The following is a 21,958-nucleotide window of genomic DNA, read 5'->3' on the forward strand; positions in this document are numbered from 1 at the left end:
AACTTGGCAGGAAAAGAAACAATTTCTATCAAGGTGTAGGCATTATTATTAGGATGACCCGTATTTGTTTAAACATTATTCCGATCAAATGATTAGAAGATGTGTTCTTGAAGATAAGCAACAAAGCGTTTTAGCCTTTTGCCATGAAATGCATTGTGGGGATCACTTTGGTGGTAAGAAAACAGCCTACAAGGTTCTGCAATCAGGTTTCTTCTAGCCTTCGTTATTTAAAGATGCTCATATTTTTTGTGCTAAATTTGATATGTGCCAAAGAAGTGGAAGTATTAATAAATGAACTGAAATGCCTCAGACTTTTAATCTTGTGGTTGAACTATTTGATGTGTGAGGTATCGATTTTATAGGACCATTTTCACCTTCTCATAGTTATGAATATATACTTGTTGCTGTTAATTATGTGTCTAAATGGGTAAAAGCAATAGCTACACGAACTAATAACGCTAAGATAATTTGCAAATTCGTAAAAGATAATATTTTTAGCAGGTTTAGAACGCCTAGACTAATCATTAGCGATGGGAGAACACATTTTTGCAACAAGGCATTTAGCGCCTTATTAAAGAAATATGGAGTAACTCATAGAGTTGCAATACCTTATCACCCACAAACATCAGGACAGGTGGAAGTTAGCAACAGATAAATTAAGTCAATACTTGAGAAATCAGTGCGCCCATCTAGAAAAGATTGGGCTATGCACTTGAATAATGCTCTGTGGGCATATCGAACGGCTTATAAAACACCGATTGGAATGAGTCCTTATAGATTAGTATACGACAAGGTGTGCCATTTACCGGTCGAATTAGAACATAAAGCATATTGGGCTATTAAGGAGCTTAATATGGACTTAACTAAAGCAGGTGAAGAGCGTTTATTGCATCTAAATGAGTTAGAAGAAATGCGTACTGAGGCATATGAGAATGCCAAGCTATACAAAGAAAGGACCAAGAAGCAACATGATAAGAGTTTACTTCGTAAATCTTTTGTCCCTGGAATGAAAGTATTATTATTTAACTCACGCTTTAAACTTTTTCCAGGAAAGCTTAGATCCAGATGGAATAGACCCTTCGAAGTAATAACGGTTTTCAATCATAGTGCGGTGGAATTACATAACATTAAGACCCAAGAAAAATTCAAAGTTAATGGTCATCGCTTAAAGCCATACTATGAAGGGATGACCTATGGACATGAAGTGGAGTGCATTGAAGCACCTCCAATTTGAAATAACTTTTGTCAATGTCTAACTATAGACAATAAATTTAGCACTTGTAAATTACATATTTTCTATTTTTACTATTTTAGTTTTCAATTTAAAGTATTTTCTCACTTTGTTTTTAGGAACCTGCAAGAGATTCAACCATCCGAGCACATGCACGATCATCAAGTACAACAAAGGAGCTTTATGTGGTAACACTTAATTTACTAGTCGATATTGTGCTTCAAGTATTTATAAGATTATGTGTATTATATAAGGGTCATTTAGTTAGGATTTGAGTATCCCTTGCAATGCTTGTCTTTAGTTAGGAATTTAGTCTTAATTCTAGTCAAGTCATCATTGATAGCTTAGTTTTTTTTCCTATTATTATTAGATACAATTCTGGTTTTTGTTTTTAAAATTTATTTATTTTAAAAAAAAATTGCGCGAGCCACGAAGGCCCTCGCAAGGTGCACAACAGCGGCACCCCGCGGGACAAGCACCCGCGAGCCGCGGATGCTCCCTGGAGGTCGCGGCAGCGGCACCTCGCGGGCCCGAGCAAGCACCGCGAGCCGTGGATCTGCACAAGGTCCACAGCAGCGGCGCCCTGGCGCACGCTGCGACCTCATGGCGCATCCGCCAGGCGCGGTGGGGGGGTGTGGAACCCCAAAAAAATAAAAAGAGTTGAGCAACTTTAATTTGAAACACATTAGGACTCCAAAGTTGTTCTCCCACCAAAACACCAAAAATAATTTTATTTGAATTCAAAAACACACCTTCCCAAAACCCTAACCCTCACATAGAACTCTATTCTTTTTTTCCTTTCCTCCATTAACACCACCTCATATTTTCTCTCTCCTCGTTTTTCTTTCTCTCTCCATAAAAAACCTCAATTTTTCTTCCAAAACTTCAAAATCTTTACCCACCAATCCTTATTCTACTCATTCCATAAGTAAATAATGGTCCCAAAGAAGAGAACAAAAAAGAAAAAGAGGAAAGAGATAGTGTCAAGCTCTCATGAAGAAGAACAAAGCTTAAAGGCAACTTATGGAGCTCCTTTTAATCTTTATTCTCATGAAGAGGGCAATCGATTTCTTAGCCTTGCTTCAAGAGAGCAAGTTTCATGTAAGTTCTTGGATGCTCCCTCTCTAGTTAAGTTAAATATTTTTGAGAGAATGATGATACTCTTGGATAGATTAGGATAGAAAGATTTTGCCTTTAACTCATTGCCATCATATAATGAATTAACTTTAGAGTTTTTCACAACTCTACATTGTGATCTTTCCAATGACAAAGAGTTTAAGGTAAGATTGTTTGGGCATAATTATACTGTTACTATTGATGCAATTGTCCAAGCTTTCGGTTTAAAGAAATGAGGTACTTGTGAGCAACATCATAAGTTTGATTTGGATAAGTCTTGGAAAAAACTAATGGGTCAAGACAAATATGATATTAATAACATGCCAAATAATGTCTTCAATGATTATTGTTATTTGCTTATTTTAAAATTCATGTGTGGAGGCATCTTTCGTAGGAAAGAGATAAATAAGGTGACGAAGCAAGAACTAAATATTCTATGTTGTTTGGATACCTATAAATCTATTTCTTCAAAGTACTTTATTATGCAAAGTTTACTAAGGACACCGGCTAAACCTAAGAATTGTATCGGGTTATGACATATTGTTATAGGGTTGGCTATGTATCTTTGTAGTTTTGATCCGGAGTCTTCTCCATATGAGGCATTACCCTCCACGGGTAATTTAGATACTAATGTATTGATTAGAGCTAATTTGGTAAATTGTCATGGTGGTCCTCTTACTTTTAAGCACGGATCGAATGGAGGTAGTTGTAGTGTGGCTAGAGATGAGCCACCAAGACATGATATAGAGGAAGAATCGGATAGTAAAGAAAGTAGAGGACAAGAATGGGGTAATCAAGGTTGGCACCAAGTCTTAACTCAACTTCTGAACACCAACGTTAACCAACGGCTCGATGCCTTTGATTCTCGATTGGCTAATGTGGAGAAGAGTCAACGTTGACAAGCATATAAACTCGATTGCTACTTCGAATCCGTCGACTTTGATGCTCCTTCACCACCATCATCCTCGCCTCATCATTGATTCTAGTTTTGTACTAAGTTTTTTTTTTTTGGTTTGTTTTAGGATTTAGCTATCTAGTTACCATAGTGCATTTGCTTTGATATTTTTAGCTATATTAGGATTTCCATGCTTTATAGTTATTTAGGATTTCTGTTATGCATTTATTTTGTAATAATAACTTTTATATTCTGTTTTATTTATGATATTTTATTTTAAGCTAATTAGTTCTTATCAATGATGGTTCTCTAAAGCTTGTTTAAGATTTATACGGGATGATGATTACTTATGGCCAGTGGTGATTAAATGGCACTTCAATTTCCAAAGGAAGTACTCTATCTTTTTCTCTTTTATGTGTTCTTTTTATGATTAAGACATTGAGGGCAATGTCTAAAATAAGTGTGGGAGAAGATTTAGAGTAATTATGTTATATATACCAAGTATTTAGTAGCTTTTGATTAATTTTTGTAAAAAAATTTAAAACTATTCTATACTTAGCTTTTGTTATTATTCTACACTAAAGAATCAATGAAAGAATGCTATTATAATAAATCTTTGAGTTTTTGAATTAATTTTTAAGCTTATATGAATGTAAACTCATGAGTTGATTGCACTTAAATGATCAAGTGTTCATTGTTTGCATAAGAACATGATTAGTAGTTTGGCAACATTTGACATGGGTATGATTAGAAGTGTATGATTTAAGTTATTATTCCCTTGCTATTATTATGGTTTACCTATGTTTATGAGAAATGATACGGGTAAGTTAAAAGCTCTAAGTTAATAATTCTACTCCGCTAGTTTTAATTGCTGAGTAACCGGGGGTCTTCATGACCAATGTTGATTTTCGTGTAAAAAGGCAATTGAAATTATGAGTATGCAAAGCATCTTGATTTTTATTTTGTTGAGTAACCAGGTGCATTCATTACCCATGTTTGTATTTGCATAAAAAGGCATAACATATTAAGAAAGAAAGAAACCTCGAGTATCAAGTAAATCTAAGGGGTGAAAAGAAAAAAAAATTCAAGAAAAAGAGCTTGCAAAGCAAGTGAAAAATGTAAATGCCTATTGATCTCTATTTGAACATTAAGGTTTTCCTTCTTGAATAGGGTTATCATAATTTGGGTTATGCATTATAATTATATTCATTGATAATGAGTTAAGCTATTTGTTGTGAACATGTGTAAATGATGAATACTTGAATCTTTTGACTAACTATGATTGAGTTTACAACCTTTTTAGAAAGATTCTTATGATTCAAGTTTTCTTTGATTTGCATAATTTCTGCATTAGTGAGATTCTTTTGAATAGTAAGTACTTTTGAGCTGAGTACGAATTGCTTTATTGAATTTTTGCAACGATTGATTCTTAAGTTACTGTTTACTTGAGGACAAGTAAAAGTTCAAGTGTGAGGGTATATTATCGATCTAAATTGTATATAGATATTTTAAAGTATTTTAGAACATTAATTAATTGTTTCTATATAATATGGTATAAAGATGTGTTTTACCTCACTTTAGTTTTTCTTATCTAAATTCAGGAAATAATGCAAAACAAGAGAATTTAAGCTTAAAACGCACTAATGGACGTAATTGGACTACTGCTATTAAAGGCTCGAGAATCAGACACGTGGACTATTAATAGTTTAGGCCTAGCTTAATTCATTAAGGCCCAAAAAGGGGAGTTTAAGTAATTATTATGTAATTAGTGGATAATTATCATTTGAGTTGTTTAGTTTGTTTAGGACAATAAGGGATAAACTATAGGAGTTGTGTGTGGAGAAAAGAACTCTAGAGAAGGGAATCTCTATAAGGAGTAGAGATGAATTAGAATAGGGAGTGCTTCGACTATTGAATCTCTAGGGAAGAAGGGTTCTATTATTCTCTGCAGAAAATTCTGGAGTTCATCATCTTTGACATCTTGCTAGCTTGTGTGGCATCATTCTTTGAAGAATTAGAGAAGATTTTCGAAGACGTGGAGAAAGATGACCAATCTTCTTCATTCCTTGAAGAGCCTTTGAACTTTGAGGGAGTTTTAATTTTCTGTTTTATGAATCTTAAGTCTTTCTATTTAATTACAATGAGCATTGAATTAAGTATGTTAGGCTAAGTCCCATAAGTGTTTAGTTTGACTTTTTACTTATGTATAAACCTTATATATTTTGAGTTTAATGAATGATTTCTTTTCCTTCATATGTTCATTAGTTTCATCTATTATTATTGATTGACCATCATATCAATTTAGTAGTAATATGTGTTATGAAAATTTTTAGGTTAAAAGTATTAGAGACATCATCTTTACTTTAATTTATGTTGGTATAAGAAACCTAAGTTGCATCATTAGCTTGAGTGACTTAGGGAAAAGACACATCACCATCTCATTTGTTAAATTAGGGCTTAAGGGGATTACTAAGTAAAAGCTAGACTAAATGCTATTTTATCATATAGTTCATATTAATCATTCTAGTTGCATATTTACTTTCTGGTTATTTAATTTCTTTTATTAAACTAAGATTATTCTCAAAACATCGGCTTAGAGTGTTTATATTTACTTTCAGTAATCTGTGTGATAGTTGGTCTTTATAATATATGCTCTACAATTTCTTGTGAGATCGACCTCGTGATGAGCTTACCCAAACTACCATTCGGTTCGTACACTTGCAAGTACTAATTTAGACACATTAGTTCTCTCATCGAATCCGAAAAAGAAAGAAACTTAATCATGGCAATCCTCTCAGATTATGAAGAAGAAGGTCAAAAAGACCAAACCCAGAAATCTCCTTGCTCAAAAACTGTAGGTAAGGAGCCAGAGAAAGAAAACGAGAAGAGAAACTTGCCTGTTCCCAACAATGGCAATGGTCTAGACATGGAGAACCATTCTTGGACACAAACTCTACAAGAAGTAACTGTTACTGTTCCAGTCCCTTGTGGAACAAAATCAAGACAAATTGTATGCGAAATAAAGAAAAAGTCCTTGAGAGTAGGACTCAAAGGTCAAGCACCAATAATTGAAGGAGAGGTTTTTGAATCTGTTAAAGTTGATGATTGTTTTTGGAACTTAGAGGATCAAAGGCTGGTATCTGTGCTTATGACAAAGGTTGACAGGCTGAACTGGTGGAAGTCTTTGTATAAAGGTGGTCCTGAGATTGATACTCAAAAAGCTGAACCAGAACCGAGCAAGCTTTCTGAGTTGGATCCTGAAGCTAGATGTGTTGTCGAGAAGATGATGTTTGATCAACGACAGAAGCTGCTAGGACTTCCAACAAGTGATGAGATTGAGAAACAGGACCTCTTGAAGAAACTCATGGCTCAGAATCCAAACATGGACTTTTCCAAGATGAATATGATGTGACGGAACGGGTCGGTTTAAGCAGTTTCTCCAAATTAGGTTTGGTATTATTGAGCTTAATTACGTCTTATATGAATATACCAATTTCCATAAGTTTTTGGGATTTTGATCATAATGAAATTTATGAGCCAGGAATGATGATTTTTTTTTTAATTTGTCATTATTTAATTTAATTATTTGTTTGCTTTATTGCTAAATCATATTGAAAGCCAGTTGCTTATGGAACGTCAAAGTTGAAGCATATTAATGCTAAGCTTATAATAATATTGAAACTCAATACGATTTAAATGACCTTTCAATTTATTTTTGTTAGATTCCTCTAAAATCAAAATGGTTGAGCATATTCAATCAATACCCAAGACTTTTTCTTTATTTTTTTTTTTTAAGTTTTATTTGATTTTAAAATTAAATGTATATTGATTGAAGTATTATTTGTAAAATTATTGTAATTACCTTTTTTAAATGAAAATATTTATCACTTTAGAATTTTAATTTTAAAGCCATACTACATTAGTTAACATGTTAATTAGTTTATTTTTGTAATTTTATAATTTAAGTGAAATATATCAAATTACTGAGTTTTTTATTTGTTAGTATCGATAAGTTTGGTTAATTATTATTTAGCCCTTGAGGTTTGTTTTCATATATAAGTCGGTCATTATATTTTTTTTTATTACGTTAAATTCTATTGAATATTTATAAGATTAATTACTATTACAGAGTCAATGGCGATAAAGGATTCACTGGTAATTTAAAATTACTATTTGATCTTTAAACCTATTATTAAGGCTTAACTTGGTTCAAAATTAATTCTTTTTATTGAAATAGGATAAAATCTTACTTTAAGCACAAATTAATTTTAATATCTAATAAAAATAATTAATTAATATTACTTGTTTAGTATTTTATTTTTAGCACAATCTAATCTAAGAAAAATTTAAAAGTTTCAAAAATTAATAATATTATTAAATTATTATAAAATTTAATTTAAATTATTACATAAATAAATATTTAATAATAATTAATTTGATTAGACACTAAAATTAAATTATATCATTGGAATTATTGATATGAAAGTCTATTCTTAAACTATAAAAATTATCATATGATCTTCTTCACTGGTAATAAACTTGTCAACTTCAGCATTCATTTCATAAATTTAATTACATATTATTTAGACAGATTATGATATGACTGTTTGATTTTTTTTATCAAATTGGATTAATTTGTTTCTTTATTTTTAATATATGATTCTATTGTATAAATATACAATAATAATAGAGATGAATTTTTAACTAAATTTTTTTATTTTATATTATAGTTTAAAATTAAATATAATAATCTAATAATATTCTTGTAAATATAAATGGTTTTAAAACGTTTAAATTTTGGTCAGATTAAATTAAATTATACTAAAAGTAAAAAATTAGAATAAGTAAAAGAATATCAATTAATTATTTTTACTAGATAAAGAAATTAACTTGTGCTAAAAATAAGATCTACCTAAATTGATAGAAACAAATTTTTCTAGATGAGTTCAATATTTAATTATAAAATCAAAAATTAAATTGTAATTTAAATTATTATTTTACTCTTTTAATTGAATTGTTTTTATATAAAAATGGGATAATAGTTAGTTTTATTAAAAAAAAAATTAGAAAGATTTTCACATAACAAAAATAAAACGCTATGAATAAACTAAGGATGCAAGAAGCTAAGAGCTTAGCTTATATGTCATTTGAAAGCTAAAAACCTGATACTAGCGTCTGACCAGGTGACAAGAATATACAGTCCCAACAATCCCAATTGATCAGTATTGAAATGTAACGAGAAACAATGTAAGGTGAAAAGGATAATGTAAAACATAAATATAAAAGAATCAGCAGCTAAGAATTAATAAATAAATAAATAAAATCAATACATATGGCTTAGATATGGATTAATTGGCTAGTGATAAAAACTGGAGGATGTTTTCTGAATAAACTGATTCTACATCTGATATAGTCTTACAGAGTTCCTGTAAATTACAGTTCCAGCTTATTTACAAAGAAAACAAAGACTTTAGTAAAATAAATTACAGAGCCATAGTATTTAAAGGAAAGGGGAAGTTAAAAACGAAAAATTAAGAACTGTATAGGGATCCAATTCTTCTACCTGTCAAACAGTATAATAACTAAGGGAAAACTGCAAAAATTTCAGAAAGAGAATGAGTTTCTCTTTCTTGATCTCTAAATGACAATGTTGATGTCACTTGTTCTGAATAGGGTTTGAAAGCGTTGGTGGAGCCTTCCTTAGACTAGTGTCCAAAGCTTTCTGGGCAGCTTTAGCAGCTCCACTTGCATTGCTCATGTTTGCTGAAAGCGAGGAGACAGATACTAGAAGTTTTCTTGATCGATCAGTGTCTCCTGAATGGATCTTTCTGTCATTGTGAACAGAAAGTAGAGAACACATGAGAATTTGAGAAAGAACCAAGGCAAAAAGAACAAACCAGGCTCCACTGGGTCTCATCCTGTTCTGGTTTTGGAAGGAAGAGGAAACTGATATGCTTTGCAGGGAGGACATATGATGATTTCTCTCAAGGAAGGTGGCAACACACTGAATTCTTTTTTCTTACATATACTCGCATTGAATTCTGACTACATGTAACATATAAAAAGCTGCTATTAAATAGACTCAGTTTGGTTACTTAAATTCAACCATCCCTGACCAGGGACCACCTGTTGTGATGCTCCTTGGAACTACAGACAAAAGGGCAAAATATCATACAGAGACTTTATTATAGAAGCTTCCTTCTGCAGTTAAATGGGGTAGATCTAAACATTCCCAAACAAGGGGATCATTAACTAGACCAAGGACATCCCTGCACTTGAATTTGTGGAAAGATAAATTTATGGAGAGAAATTCAGGTAGAGAATTCCACTTATAATATGTATTTAAACTGGTACAAACATAATTTGATTGCCCTAATTCTAATTAACATGAGATATACTATAAAGATTTTCTTTTCTATATTTATCAGTAATTTGGTCATGTGCCTTTTGTTGTTTAATGGGTGGAACTTGGAAGCAGCTATCATGTGATACTGAATTGAGTATTATATTTCTCTGACTTCTGTGCAGTCCCTGCAAATATTCAATTTAATATTTCATGTCACATGAGAAGAAATCAGATATCATTTTCTTTAACTCTGTCTATTGAATAACTAACTAGTTATGCACCTCTATTTTCAGCTAACAAATACAGCTAAAATCAGCTAAGCAAATCTGCTTTCCACAGCATAAATAATCCCAATATTCCTCTATTTCACTTCTTATCATGCAGGATTTGCATCACCTTGACTTGTGTTGTATCCAAAGTTTCCCCATGTTGATCCCCATTACTGTGAATAAAACCTGGCTTCAATAACTATTTGTCTCATGCCTAAAATTATAAAAAATAAAATAAAATAAAATAAAAAGAATAACCTTTTGCCCCTACTAAATAGCTGGCTTGTCAGGCTTGACAAATCTGTTTTGGATTCATGAATATGTTTTCACTCAAATGCCCCTCATGGCCACTGGTTTTCCCAAGTATGAGAGATGGAATTAAGATAGAACATTGATTTGAAAACATGGTAAAATCAGTTTCCACCTGTCCAAGCTCTATCAGCAATATTTGGAGCATTATGGAAAGACAATCTTCAGAAATTTTGTAAGCCTTAATCCATTTAACTATGTGATTTGAGCATCACTGCTTAGTCATGCCAAATTATTCAGCAACATCTAGAGTAATATATGTATATATAAACCTCGTCGCCTTGAGCAGAATAAAAAGCAATCATAAGAGGGTAAGGAAAACAAGTTTATGGTAACAGCTGTCAAGGAGATGTATTCGAATAAGAACATGACTGAGGCATCACCTTGAATACAAACATGTGGATTGCAGATTCTACCTGTAGAAGAGTCGAGTTTTCGTTCCACAGAACCTGAACATAAGATACAGCATGACTTTTAGGCTTCTTCAACGGAAGATTACTGCAAACCTCAAAAAGTAACATGGTTATGGATGTTTAACTTCAATGAGTTGCAAAACATAGTTTCATTATTTCTAACAAATGGATATTGCCTTGATGCCGAAAAAATGGAAGAAGATTTTTCTCATTGATGGCACTGATCCCAGGACTGGACTTATAATTATTCTCTAGGTTCTCTTCCCTCAATTCCTGAAATATGTCCAACATTTCTAAACAGAGGAAATAAAAAAATCCCCGGCTATCTAGAATCCAAAAGTAATCTGTTTTCTGTTACTGTTTCTCAACATGCACATTATAAATCGCTTATCTCTCTAAAACAGATTCGACTTTCACAAAACAGAACAATATCCAAAAATCTTATCAAACTTTCTCCATAAATAAATAAATTACACAGTGTAAAGGTTACCTGTCAGGTATACAATAACTATTATCTCATACAGTTTTCTCATTACATGAAAATGAAGCATTATCAGTCGCATAGCTTTCACTCTTCCCATTATCTAATAATACTGAATTATTTTCCTTCCAAATAAGACTATTAAAACCAAAAATTCGTGCAAAACAAGAAATCATCTGCTCATGAATTACTTCATCAGAAGGAAGCACAACACCTGTCTCCCTTCTCAAAGATGTTACTTCTTTATCCACAATCCCACAGGGTACAATATTCTTAAAATAGTTTAAATTAGGATCAATATTAAATGCCAATCCATGAGAAGTAATACCAGACGATATACGAACTCCAATCGCACCGATTTTTCTATCTCCAACCCAAACCCCAGTCTCACCTTTTTGTCCAGCACAAGCTTTCACGCCATATAGTAATGCCAATTCAATCATAGTCGATTCAAGTTTCTCCACATAATTCCTGGCACCAAGACCAATATCACGAAGAGAAATAATTGGGTATAAAACAGCCTGACGCGGACCGTGATATGTAATGTCTCCGCCTCTTTGAGTATAGTGAAGTTCAGCTCCTATCTTCTGGAGTTCAGATGTAGGGATCAATAAATTATGATCAGTCCGACGTTTACCGAGGGTGTAAGTAGGGGGATGTTGCAGGGACAGTATTGTATCAGGAATCTTAGAAGCCTTTCGATCGGCAACCAGCTTCTCCTGAAGTTTAAGTGCCTCTAAGTAGTTGACAGTTCCCAATTTCCAAACTTGAAGACTTCGTGAAGACCTCATTTCTGCAAACAATTAACTTTTTCTTAATTGATTCATTATCACATGATCACATGGCAATCATTGTCCAATAAAGACCACAGTGATATGATTTGCCCATTTTCAGTTTTGTAGATCTCAAAATTAAGGAAACTCCTGACATGCAAGTGTTTCACATAATATTTTGTGATTCTAATTTAAAAAATTTGTACTTTCTTTTATGGGAAAAGGTACATGTTTGCTCCTAAAGTTTGGCGCGAGGAATGGATTAGCGCTTAAACAAATCTTGAGGACAATTAAGCACTTAACTAATGGAAAAATCTTACTTCATACCCCTCCTCCTAGCTAGAGATTTAGCAATTTTGAAATCTGTTAAATGTGGCTGAAGTCGTAAATAAAATGGTCCCACATTTACATGTTACTGCTAATAAGCTTTCTCTTTCTCTAATTCCTTTTATTTCTAACACTGTAAAAATTTGTGCAAACCATCTTCTTCAGATGGTTCTGGAAAACCTTTACAGTTTCCATGTCCTAACTTTCACTTTTCTATCTAATCTCCTAAATGAAAATTGAACTTTAATTAATTAAACACTATACTCTTGATTCTTGTCTTTTCTATTTCGAAATCAGCGCCATCACCACCATGTACAAACACAGATGCCTTCTTATAAGCCTCCGTTCAAATAGGAATTTGCATGTGTAGTATAGATAATATTGAAACAAGTGAAAAGCAGTTTTTTTACAATGAAATGCCAAAACAAAATATAGCCTAATAGTTCAAGAAGGGCACTGACCCAGCTTTTGTTTTGAAATGAGACCACTAGTGGACAGTCCTAAAAATCAGAATATCAATCCGCAGTGTCTGCACCCACTTCTCATGAACCAAGAAATACGAGACATACTATTCAACAGTACATCTGTAATCCTGCAAAGGCAATCTAAAGATCAGGAACTAACCCAACAAGAAAAACCGAGAACAACAGAAGAAATGAATTCATTTTAGCACATTCATGTCATTACCACAAATCTGAAGCTTATTCCGAAAAATCAAAACCCACTCTTAATCAATCATTGCTGGAGTTGACAAATTTCGTTAACAGCGATAATAGAGACCAGATGCTGAGGTGACAAGGGGAAGGAGAAGAAGACGTCACAACTCACTGGAGAAGGAGGCCCCGACATGCAACTAAATTTTGATTCCTACTGTTGCAGTGTTGCTGATGAACTGGTAACACAAGGATGACGATGCTGTTTCAATGACGACAGGCACTGAGCAATGATGAGCCAATTAAATTGATTTGATTTTTTTTATATAAATGTTAGCGAGAGAGATTTTTATACTGTTCATAAGAGCTGAAATGAAAGCTTACCCTGGGTCAAGAGCTCGAATGGAAGCTGAGGAACGAATAATGAACAGAAAGATAAATGCTTCCGCAAGTGGATTAATATAAAACGTCATCATCTACCATCTTAACGGCATCAACAACTGTCAGCAATCCAAATTCCAAAATCGCACAGTTTTTGTAAGTGTTTGCTGGTATTTGTACGGACCGTTCTCGCTCAAAAGATTTTAAGACCTGCTTAGGAATATTGCTGAGCATTAAAAATTCATAATTTTCTTATTTAATTTATTTATTTTCTGAAAAAAAATTTAAAAATATATTTGAATTTAAATGGGATTTTCATAAAGAGTGTCTAGTAATTTAATTCACCATTTAAAATTAATATTTCAGTACTTTTTATTGTTAAGTTTGTTTGATAATCAAATATAGCATATATTTAAAATTTTCTTTTTGGTTAGAAATGAGGAAGCATTCCAACTTAAAACATTAATTAAGTCGAGATATAAATCTGTTTAAAATTTTTAATTAATTTAAAACACTTAGAAGATAGATTAAAATTTTAAACCTAAAACTTCAATTGAACAAGTTCAAATTCTAAAACTTTATATTAAATAATATATTTTAAAATTATTGCTAATGAATTAAAGATCCTATACTCTCCAATGTCACAATCATCTAACAATTTTACAGTCAAGAACATTGTAATTTTCACATAGTAATTAGATATTAAATATTACTTTTATCTTTTAGATATTTATGAGAATCATTATTTTCATGTAATTGTTGTTTCTGATTCTTTTATAATTATTTAAGCTTTAAAAACTTTAAGAACATGTTAAATAGCTAAAACTTTAGAAGTTAATAGCAAAGTATTAAATATATCGAATTAAGTGATTTAGTGATTAAATAAAAGTTATTTAATCAATCTGGTAAGTTAAATTTAAACTTGTAATTCTTTTTTCAAGAAAAAAAGTCAAACCTTAATTTTCAGTTGTATCGGATGTGACCTGAAAATAATTTTACAATAACTTTTTCATCTATTTGTATATGCTAGATTTATCAGTTATTTGTCAAATAAAAGCAGGTATTAATAAATATAATATCCTCAATCTTAAATAGACATATAGCAAATTGTACTTGAACACAATACACTTTAAGTTTTAAAGACATTCTCTATTATGTTCACACATTAAATAAAAATGAAATTATAATTTTAGTTAATACTTATTTAAGTATTCTAGGATAGTTTTCTACCTCTCTTCCATTGATGATGTTGTATTCTAGACCAATTATTTATTTCAGTTCATTCTTGCATAAATTAAAATTAAACAATAATCAAAGGAAGAAAAATATCATACCACTGTGAAAATGTACACAACTTTTTGATGCATGAACTGTCTTCACCACCTGCGGAGAGACCAAAGAAAACATTAATTTTACCTGCAAAGTGAAATGCTGTCTTTCTTCATATTTAAACTAAGATACATGCTCATCTCTATATACAACAGTCTAATTTTAGTTTTGATGAATACTAAAAGTTAACTAGTAATTCTAAAAGCTACAGCTCCACTTTGCATTTGTAACATAACATGCACCTTATCATAAAAGATCTCATCACACTACAATTGATATACGGAGTATAACAAAAAAGTATATACAAAATGTAAATACAAGCTTGCAAGAGCAGTACTCAGATTCAAAAGAAGATAATTATGAACAGGAGCCATAATTTCAACTCTAGAGCTAGCAGGAGATGGTTAACATGGTCCTGCAATTAGCAGTTCAAAAGATGGCGATCTGTTGAATCTTTGTGGGGTTCAATATTTGGTTGTCCAGAAACTTGGCTACCAAAAATCAGGAACCCAATTGAATATCCAGCAAGAGCAGCTATTAAGACACTTATATCAAAGGACATAACTGCAAGCATAACCAAGAATGCAAGTGCTACCCTAATAGCATACATTGCAGTTTTCTGGAGCACTGCAACGACATTGTTTATGCCGAGCTTCATCAGTCTTTGCATATCTTTGTGGCAACATCTTTGTGGCTACCCTAATAATATTTCATGGCAATATCTTTGTGGCTACTGAGTTGCTAAATTGAACTCATACAGAGTTAAACACTCGAGCCAATTTTCTTACTTGTTGGTTCATCTAAACCTGAATGAAGAAACATTGTGTTGATAAGTTAGAATAACTAATTAGTTTTTGTTTGTTAAAGATATGGATAAACATTCTAAGGTTTAGGGATAAGATAAATCAGTTCCTGATCTAAGATTTTTTATCCTTTAGCTAGTCTATATAAATTGTGTTTTTCCTATGTTTGATATATGAAAAAAATAAGAGAATGTTTCTCTTTTTTCCTTCCTCTATAAAATTCTACATGGTATCAGAGCTTAGGGCTTGATCATGAATTTTAAGGCTGCCATGGTTCGCTCTAGTTCAGCCATTTCAGAAGCTAGCAGTGGCGTGACATCATCAGGGGGAGTTTCTCAGTTACTTCCACCTATTCCTCCTGAAAATTCTCTTCAAATCACCATTCACAAGCTGAATGGCAAGAATTATCTTGAATGGTCTCAGTCCATGATGTTGGTGATTGACGGAAAAGGGAAACTTGGATACTTGAATGGTGAGGTAAAACCACCAGCAACCGATGATTCGAAATACAGGCAGTGGCGCTCAGAAAATTCAATGGTTACTGCCTGGTTGATTAACTCAATGGATCCAATTGTTGGAAAACCATTCATGTTTTTGCAGACTGCTCGGGATGTTTGGGAAGCAGTTCGAGAAATCTATTCAGATTTGGACACCCATATGTGGAAAATGCAACAAGATAATCGAGAGGTAACAGCTTACTATAATGATATGATGGTTGTTTGGCAGGAATTGGACATGTTTGAAGATGAACAATGGGAGAATCCTAATGACAGTGCTCGGTACAAAAAGAAAAATGAAAGAGAAGTATTTGTTTTCTTGGCTGGTTTAAACAAAGATCTTGATGAGGTTCGTGGACGTATATTAAGAAAAAATCCTTTACCAGCTATTAGAGAAGTTTTTTCAGAAGTACATAGAGAAGAAGCACGACGAAAAGTGATGCTAAGAAATGATGAACCAAAAATAGATCCGGACGGATCTGCTCTTGTAACTCGAGGTACAAACTCAGAGGGAAAGCAGAAACCCTGGTGTGATCATTGTCAAAAGCCATGGCATACTCGAGATACTTGCTGGAAATTGCATGGGAAACCGAAAAAGAAAACAGGCAGCGACAACACCAAGTTAGGGGGAGATCTACGCACTTTTCAAGCTAGCAATACTAATCCGGGGCAGCAGTCTTCTTCTGAATCTCTTCCTTTTACCAAGGAACAGATAGAGCACCTGTACATAATGTTTAAGTCTCAAACTTTAGAAAAATCTAACATGTCTTGTTCTTTTGCACAATCAGGTAATTCTTTAATTGCAGCCATAGCTTGTTCCAAACCCCATGGCACTTGGATATTAGATTCAAGTGCTACTGATCACATGTCTGGCAATTCGCAAAATTTTTCCTCTTATATACCTTGTGCAGGAAATCAAAAGGTTAAAATTGCATATGGTTCCTTAGCCATTGTTGCTGGGAAAGGAATAATTCCTATTTCGTCTTCTCTAGTTCTTAAGAATGTCTTACATGTTCCACATTTGTCATATAATCTTGTGTTTGTCAGTAAGTTGACCTTTGATCATAATTGTCAAGTGATTTTTAAGTCTTCCTATTGTAAATTTTGGAATTTAACCTTGGGGAAGATGATTGGGGGTGCTAAATTTGATGGTGGACTCTACTTCTTCAATGATGAGTCAACCTTTGGAAGGCAAGACCTGCAAACTTGTTTCAATCCTATTTTTATTTCAAGTGACACTAAGATTATGTTATGGCATTATCGTTTAGGACATCCAAATTTTCAATATTTAAAATATTTGTTCCCAAAGTTATTCATGAATACAAATCCTTTGTTTTTCCGATGTGAATTTTGTGAATTAGCTAAACATCACCAAACTGTTTACCAATCGCAACCTTATAAACAGTCCAAGCCATTTACCATGATTCACAGTGATGTTTGGGATCCTTCTAGAGTGCCAACATTTTCTGGAAAATGCTGGTTTAGCCTTTTTATTGATGATCATACTAGAGTCACTTGAGTCTTTCTTTTAAAAGAGAAATCTGATGCTGAAAGTGTGTTTAAAAATTTTTATAATATGGTTCAAACACAATTTCAAACTCAAATTAAAATTTTTCAAAGTGATAATGGAAAAGAGTTCTTTAACAATATGTTGGGACAATATTTTTGCTGAAAAAGGGATTATTCACCAAAGTTCTTGTAGTAACACGCCTCAGCAAAACGAAGTTGGCTGAAAGAAAAAATAAACATATCTAGAAGTTATTTTACAGCTAAAATTCCAAAGTACCTTTGGGGAGAAGCAGTTTTAACAGCAATTTATTTGATTAATAGATTGCCTACAAGAATTTTGAACTTTAAAACACCAATTAAAGTTTTTAGTTAATGTTTTCCTATAACTCAACTAACTAGCAATATTCCTTTAAAAAATTTTGAAAGTGTGGCTTTTGTCCATAATCATGATCCTAAACGTTCAAAACTTGATCCAAAAGCACATAAATGTATTTTTCTAGGCTATCCTACAAATCAAAAAGGTTATAAATGTTTTCATCCAGTTTTGGAAAAAATGTTTATTTCTATGGATGTCACTTTTTCTGAAGGACGATCATACTTTGACAAATTTCATCTTCAGGGGGAGAACACTAGTGAAGATGTCTCAACTGATTATGGTTCTGATTTAAATTCTGATTATGATTTAACTTTTGAGTTTTTTTCAAATAATGGTATTTCTTGGGGGTCTGATCATGTTTCAAAAGAAAATGGGTCGAAAAGTAAAGAAAGTGTGGAAACAAATGATTTAAATATTGAAAATACTGAACAGCCTTTAATAAGGTCATCTCAAAATCAAAATATTGAAATAACTAATATCTATGCGAAAAAGTTTAAAGGTCTTGTATATTCAAAGGAACATCAAGCACAAAAAAGAGCCACTATCCCATAGCACCATCAAGCACCATCAAGAATCTAATCAGAGGTTGGATCATGAAATTTATGGTAAGTCTCCAAAACTTACTACAAATAATTCATCTAGTCATCTTGATCTTCCCATTGCTCTTAAGAAAGGTATCAGGTCACATACTAAACATCCTTTGTCAAATTTTGTATCTTACAAAAATATTTCATCATCGTATTGTGCTTTTATCTCACAAATGTCTAGTATGGTTATTCCAAATAGTGTTCAGGAGGCTCTAAATGTTCCTAAGTGGAAAGAAGCTATTTTGGAGGAGATGAGAGCCTTGGAGAAGAATGCTACATGGGAAGAAGTGGGTCTGCTAGATGGAAAGACAGTTGTCGGATGTAAATGGATGTTTACTATGAAGTACAATTCAGATGGATCCTTGGAAATGTATAAAGCTTGTCTAGTAGCCAAAGGATTCACTCAAACATATGGAGTGGACTACTATGAAATTTTTCTCCTATGGTGAAACTCAATACTATTCGAGTGCTCTTATCTATTGCCGCTAATCTAGATTGGTCTTTGAATCATCTAGATGTGAAGAATGCCTTTTTGAATGGTGACTTGGAGGAGGAAGTATACATGGAACCTACACCTGGTTTTGCTCAGAAATTTGAAACCAAGGTATGTAAGCTAAAGCGATCTTTATATGGCCTTAAACAATCTCCTAGAGCATGGTTCGAGAGGTTCACAAAGTTGTTAAAGGTCAAGGTTATAATCAAAGTCAATCGGATCATACTCTTTTCATAAAGAGTTCTATTGAAGACAAAGTTTCTATTTTAATTGTCTATGTAGATAATATAATTTTGACTGAGATGATATAATTGAAATGAGCAGATTGAAACAAAACCTAGACAAGGAGTTTGAAATTAAAGATTTAGGCCAGCTAAGATACTTTCTTGGAATGGAAGTAGCAAGGTCAAAGAAAGGCATTGTTGTCTCACAACGGAAGTATATTCTAGATCTCTTGAAAGAAACTGGAATGAGTAGTTGTAAACCTTCTGAAACTCCAATTGAAGCTAATTCTAGACTTGGGAGGTAAAGAATGGTGTTCCGATGAACAGGAAGATATCAGAGGTTGGTTGGAAAACTGATTTACTTATCACATACTCGTCCCGACATTGCTTTCGCTGTAAGCTTGGTAAGTCAGTTTATGCATTCTCCATATGAAGAACATCTTGAAGTTGTATATCGGATTCTTCGTTATTTGAAAAGTACACCAGGAAAAGGACTTTTTTTCAAGAAAAATGAAAAAAGAGGAGTTGAGGTGTACACGGATGCTGATTGGGCAGGTTCAATCACTGATAGAAGGTCAACTTCTGGATACTGCACATTTGTTTGGGGTAATTTAGTCACATGGAGAAGTAAAAAGCAGAATATAGTTGCTAGAAGTAGTGCTGAGGCAGAATTCAGATCAATGGCACAAGGAGTGCGTGAGATTCTTTGGCTGAAAAGGGTTCTACAAGAGCTTAAAAGATCTGTGAGTTTACCTATGAAGCTATATTGTGACAAAAAGGCAACTATCAGTATTGCTCATAATCCTATTTTACACGATAGGACAAAACATGTTGAAATTGACAGGCACTTCATAAAAGAAAAACCTTGAAGAATGAATTATCTGTACTCCATTTGTACCAACCACACAGCAGGTGGCAGATATTTTGACTAAAGAGTTGTTTAGACAGCAATTTGAACTTCAAGTTAGCAAGTTGGGCATGACAGATATATTTGCTCCAACTTGAGGGGGAGTGTTGATAAGTTAGAATAACTAATTAGTTTTTGTTTGTTAGAAATATGGATAAACATTCTAAGGTTTAAGGATAAGATAAATCAGTTCCTGATTTAAGATTTTTTATCCTTTAGCTAGTCTATATAAGTTGTGTTTTTTCTATGTTTGATATATGAAAAGATAAGAGAATATTTATCTTTTTTCCTTTCTCTATAAAATTCTACACATTGTAACAGAGAATCTTTGCATATATCAATCAAAAAACAAAAAATACAGCAATCTTTTTTCCTCTTTAAACACTAATAAGTGTTTGACCGTATCTTTCATTCAAGGTGCATAGCAATCTTCTTTAGCTTTTACAAAGCAAATGAATGCAAATGCATTAAGAACAGATCAAAAGTAGATGAAATTACAGATTGCATTAACTTCTGATGATAGAAACAAGTTGAAAATTGATAAAACAGAACAACAAAGTGCCCATGACAATCATGGTCATCAGCTCATCAGGAAAATTATGCTTATGAGAACTAAATCTGACACAGTAAGCACAAAATTCAAGGAAAACAAGTAAGAATAAAAATAGAGAAAACCAAACTAAATAGGCACAAAAAACAGAACCCAAAAATAGGGTTTGATTGGGTTCAATTGCCCCAAATCCAAAATTAAAGTTGAATAAATCAAAATCAAACATCAACATAGTGCAATCAGAATGCGATAAAAAAAAAAAAAAGCTAGAAAACAATCTATTTTAGCATGTTAGAACTTCAAAATTATCGTAACAGAGTTCTTTTTTTTTTGCCAGAAGCAGCAGTAGACATGCTTAGATAGTCCATTACTATGAAATAGACACTAGTACTATAACGTGAGAGAAAGTTTAAAAAAATCTAAGAGACATCATCGAATTTTTACTGTAAGAAAGAAAAAAAGAACCGCATTCTCACTTAACCTGAGACACCCTGGCTTTGAAGGCTTAGGAGTTCCTTTGGGAAGTGTCAGGCATAAATCCTGTTAGGAAAAAATGGCAGGGTAGGGGAAAAGAGGGGGCCTTCCCATTGCTGTGTAGAACATGTGGCATACCCGAAAAAAAGAAGAAACTGAGATTACGACTAATATTTTGATATCCGATTTGTAAGTAAAATGATAACCCAAGACATGCTATTTAGTTGCAACTCACTAGATTTGAGTATTTAGGAAACTTTATTGCTTCCCTAAAATGCTATTAACTGGTCCATAACTGAGTCAAAACTCAATATTACAACAAGAAAATAGCCGCTTTTCTAGAAGAGGTCAAACAATAGCCAAATATCTCAAGTAAAAATTCAATCTTCAAGAACATTCAGATTATTGTAATACCTGAATGAAAGAAAATAAGATACAAAGACAGAAAAACAACAATACCTAGATCAGCGTCGACTGCTGCGAGGGCTGGAAGAAGAAAGATGACCGGCGGTGACTGATGCGAGGTTGGATAAAAAAGATGACCGGTGAGTGCTGCAATGGTGGAGGCTTGAAAAAAATTACCGCCGAATGCTGTGAGGGTGGAGGCTTGAAAAAAGATGACCAGAGATTGAGGGTCTGCAATGGTGGAGGCTTGAGAGGTTAGAGGGTGGCGTGGAGGCTGTGAGAGGTAGAGAAGAGATGAAAATAGAATCATTGTATCCAATTTACAATGCCTTATGTTTTTCCTTTATTTTAGTTTGCAAATACTTCAAAACTACCGTGCAAGATTAATAAAATATTTTTAATATAAATTATTAAAATAATAATAAAAATTAAGTTAATGAAAACTATGCAGGATTAATAAAATATATTTAATTTAAAGTTCTTAAAATGATATTAATAACTAATTTAATAAGATTAACATTCATGTAACTTTTAACTAATTTATTTCATTAGATTTATCACGATCAACAAATTTTTTTTGCACTTTTTACATCTAAAGAATAATGTTTTT

At 32.7% G+C, this 21,958-nt stretch overlaps 3 protein-coding genes across 10 annotated transcripts; 2 read left to right on the top strand and 1 right to left on the bottom strand.

Moving 5' to 3' along the window:
• The first annotated feature begins 706 nt into the window (after positions 1-706).
• On the top strand, positions 707-1,234 carry LOC125370000. Its single transcript, XM_048373554.1, has one exon. It carries the CDS (start codon positions 707-709, stop codon positions 1,232-1,234), a length of 528 nt encoding a protein of 175 aa, XP_048229511.1.
• Positions 1,235-5,921: 4,687 nt separating this feature from the next.
• LOC8277327 (protein BOBBER 1) lies at positions 5,922-9,038 on the top strand. Its single transcript, XM_002525929.2, has 2 exons — positions 5,922-6,690; positions 8,916-9,038. Exon 1 carries the CDS (start codon positions 6,025-6,027, stop codon positions 6,652-6,654), a length of 630 nt encoding a protein of 209 aa, XP_002525975.1. The 5' UTR covers positions 5,922-6,024; the 3' UTR covers positions 6,655-6,690; positions 8,916-9,038.
• Positions 9,039-11,008: 1,970 nt separating this feature from the next.
• LOC8277328 (octanoyltransferase LIP2, mitochondrial) lies at positions 11,009-21,674 on the bottom strand. Of its 8 annotated transcripts, none has more exons than XM_048374594.1 (7): positions 21,403-21,674; positions 20,951-21,059; positions 14,529-14,577; positions 13,198-13,313; positions 12,848-13,075; positions 12,622-12,752; positions 11,009-11,853 (listed from the first exon to the last, which is right to left on the bottom strand). In XM_048374594.1, exon 7 carries the CDS (start codon positions 11,849-11,851, stop codon positions 11,096-11,098), a length of 756 nt encoding a protein of 251 aa, XP_048230551.1. In that variant the 5' UTR covers positions 11,852-11,853; positions 12,622-12,752; positions 12,848-13,075; positions 13,198-13,313; positions 14,529-14,577; positions 20,951-21,059; positions 21,403-21,674; the 3' UTR covers positions 11,009-11,095. The 8 variants fall into 8 exon arrangements, with proteins under 8 accessions (XP_048230551.1, XP_048230549.1, XP_015578959.1 ...); XM_048374592.1 differs by having other exon boundaries at positions 12,848-13,096; XM_015723473.3 differs by having other exon boundaries at positions 12,848-13,096; positions 13,198-13,404.
• Between the last annotated feature and the right edge of the window lie 284 nt (positions 21,675-21,958).

Source organism: Ricinus communis, chromosome 5, assembly GCF_019578655.1.
Source record: "Ricinus communis isolate WT05 ecotype wild-type chromosome 5, ASM1957865v1, whole genome shotgun sequence".
NCBI classification, from domain to species: domain Eukaryota; kingdom Viridiplantae; phylum Streptophyta; class Magnoliopsida; order Malpighiales; family Euphorbiaceae; genus Ricinus; species Ricinus communis.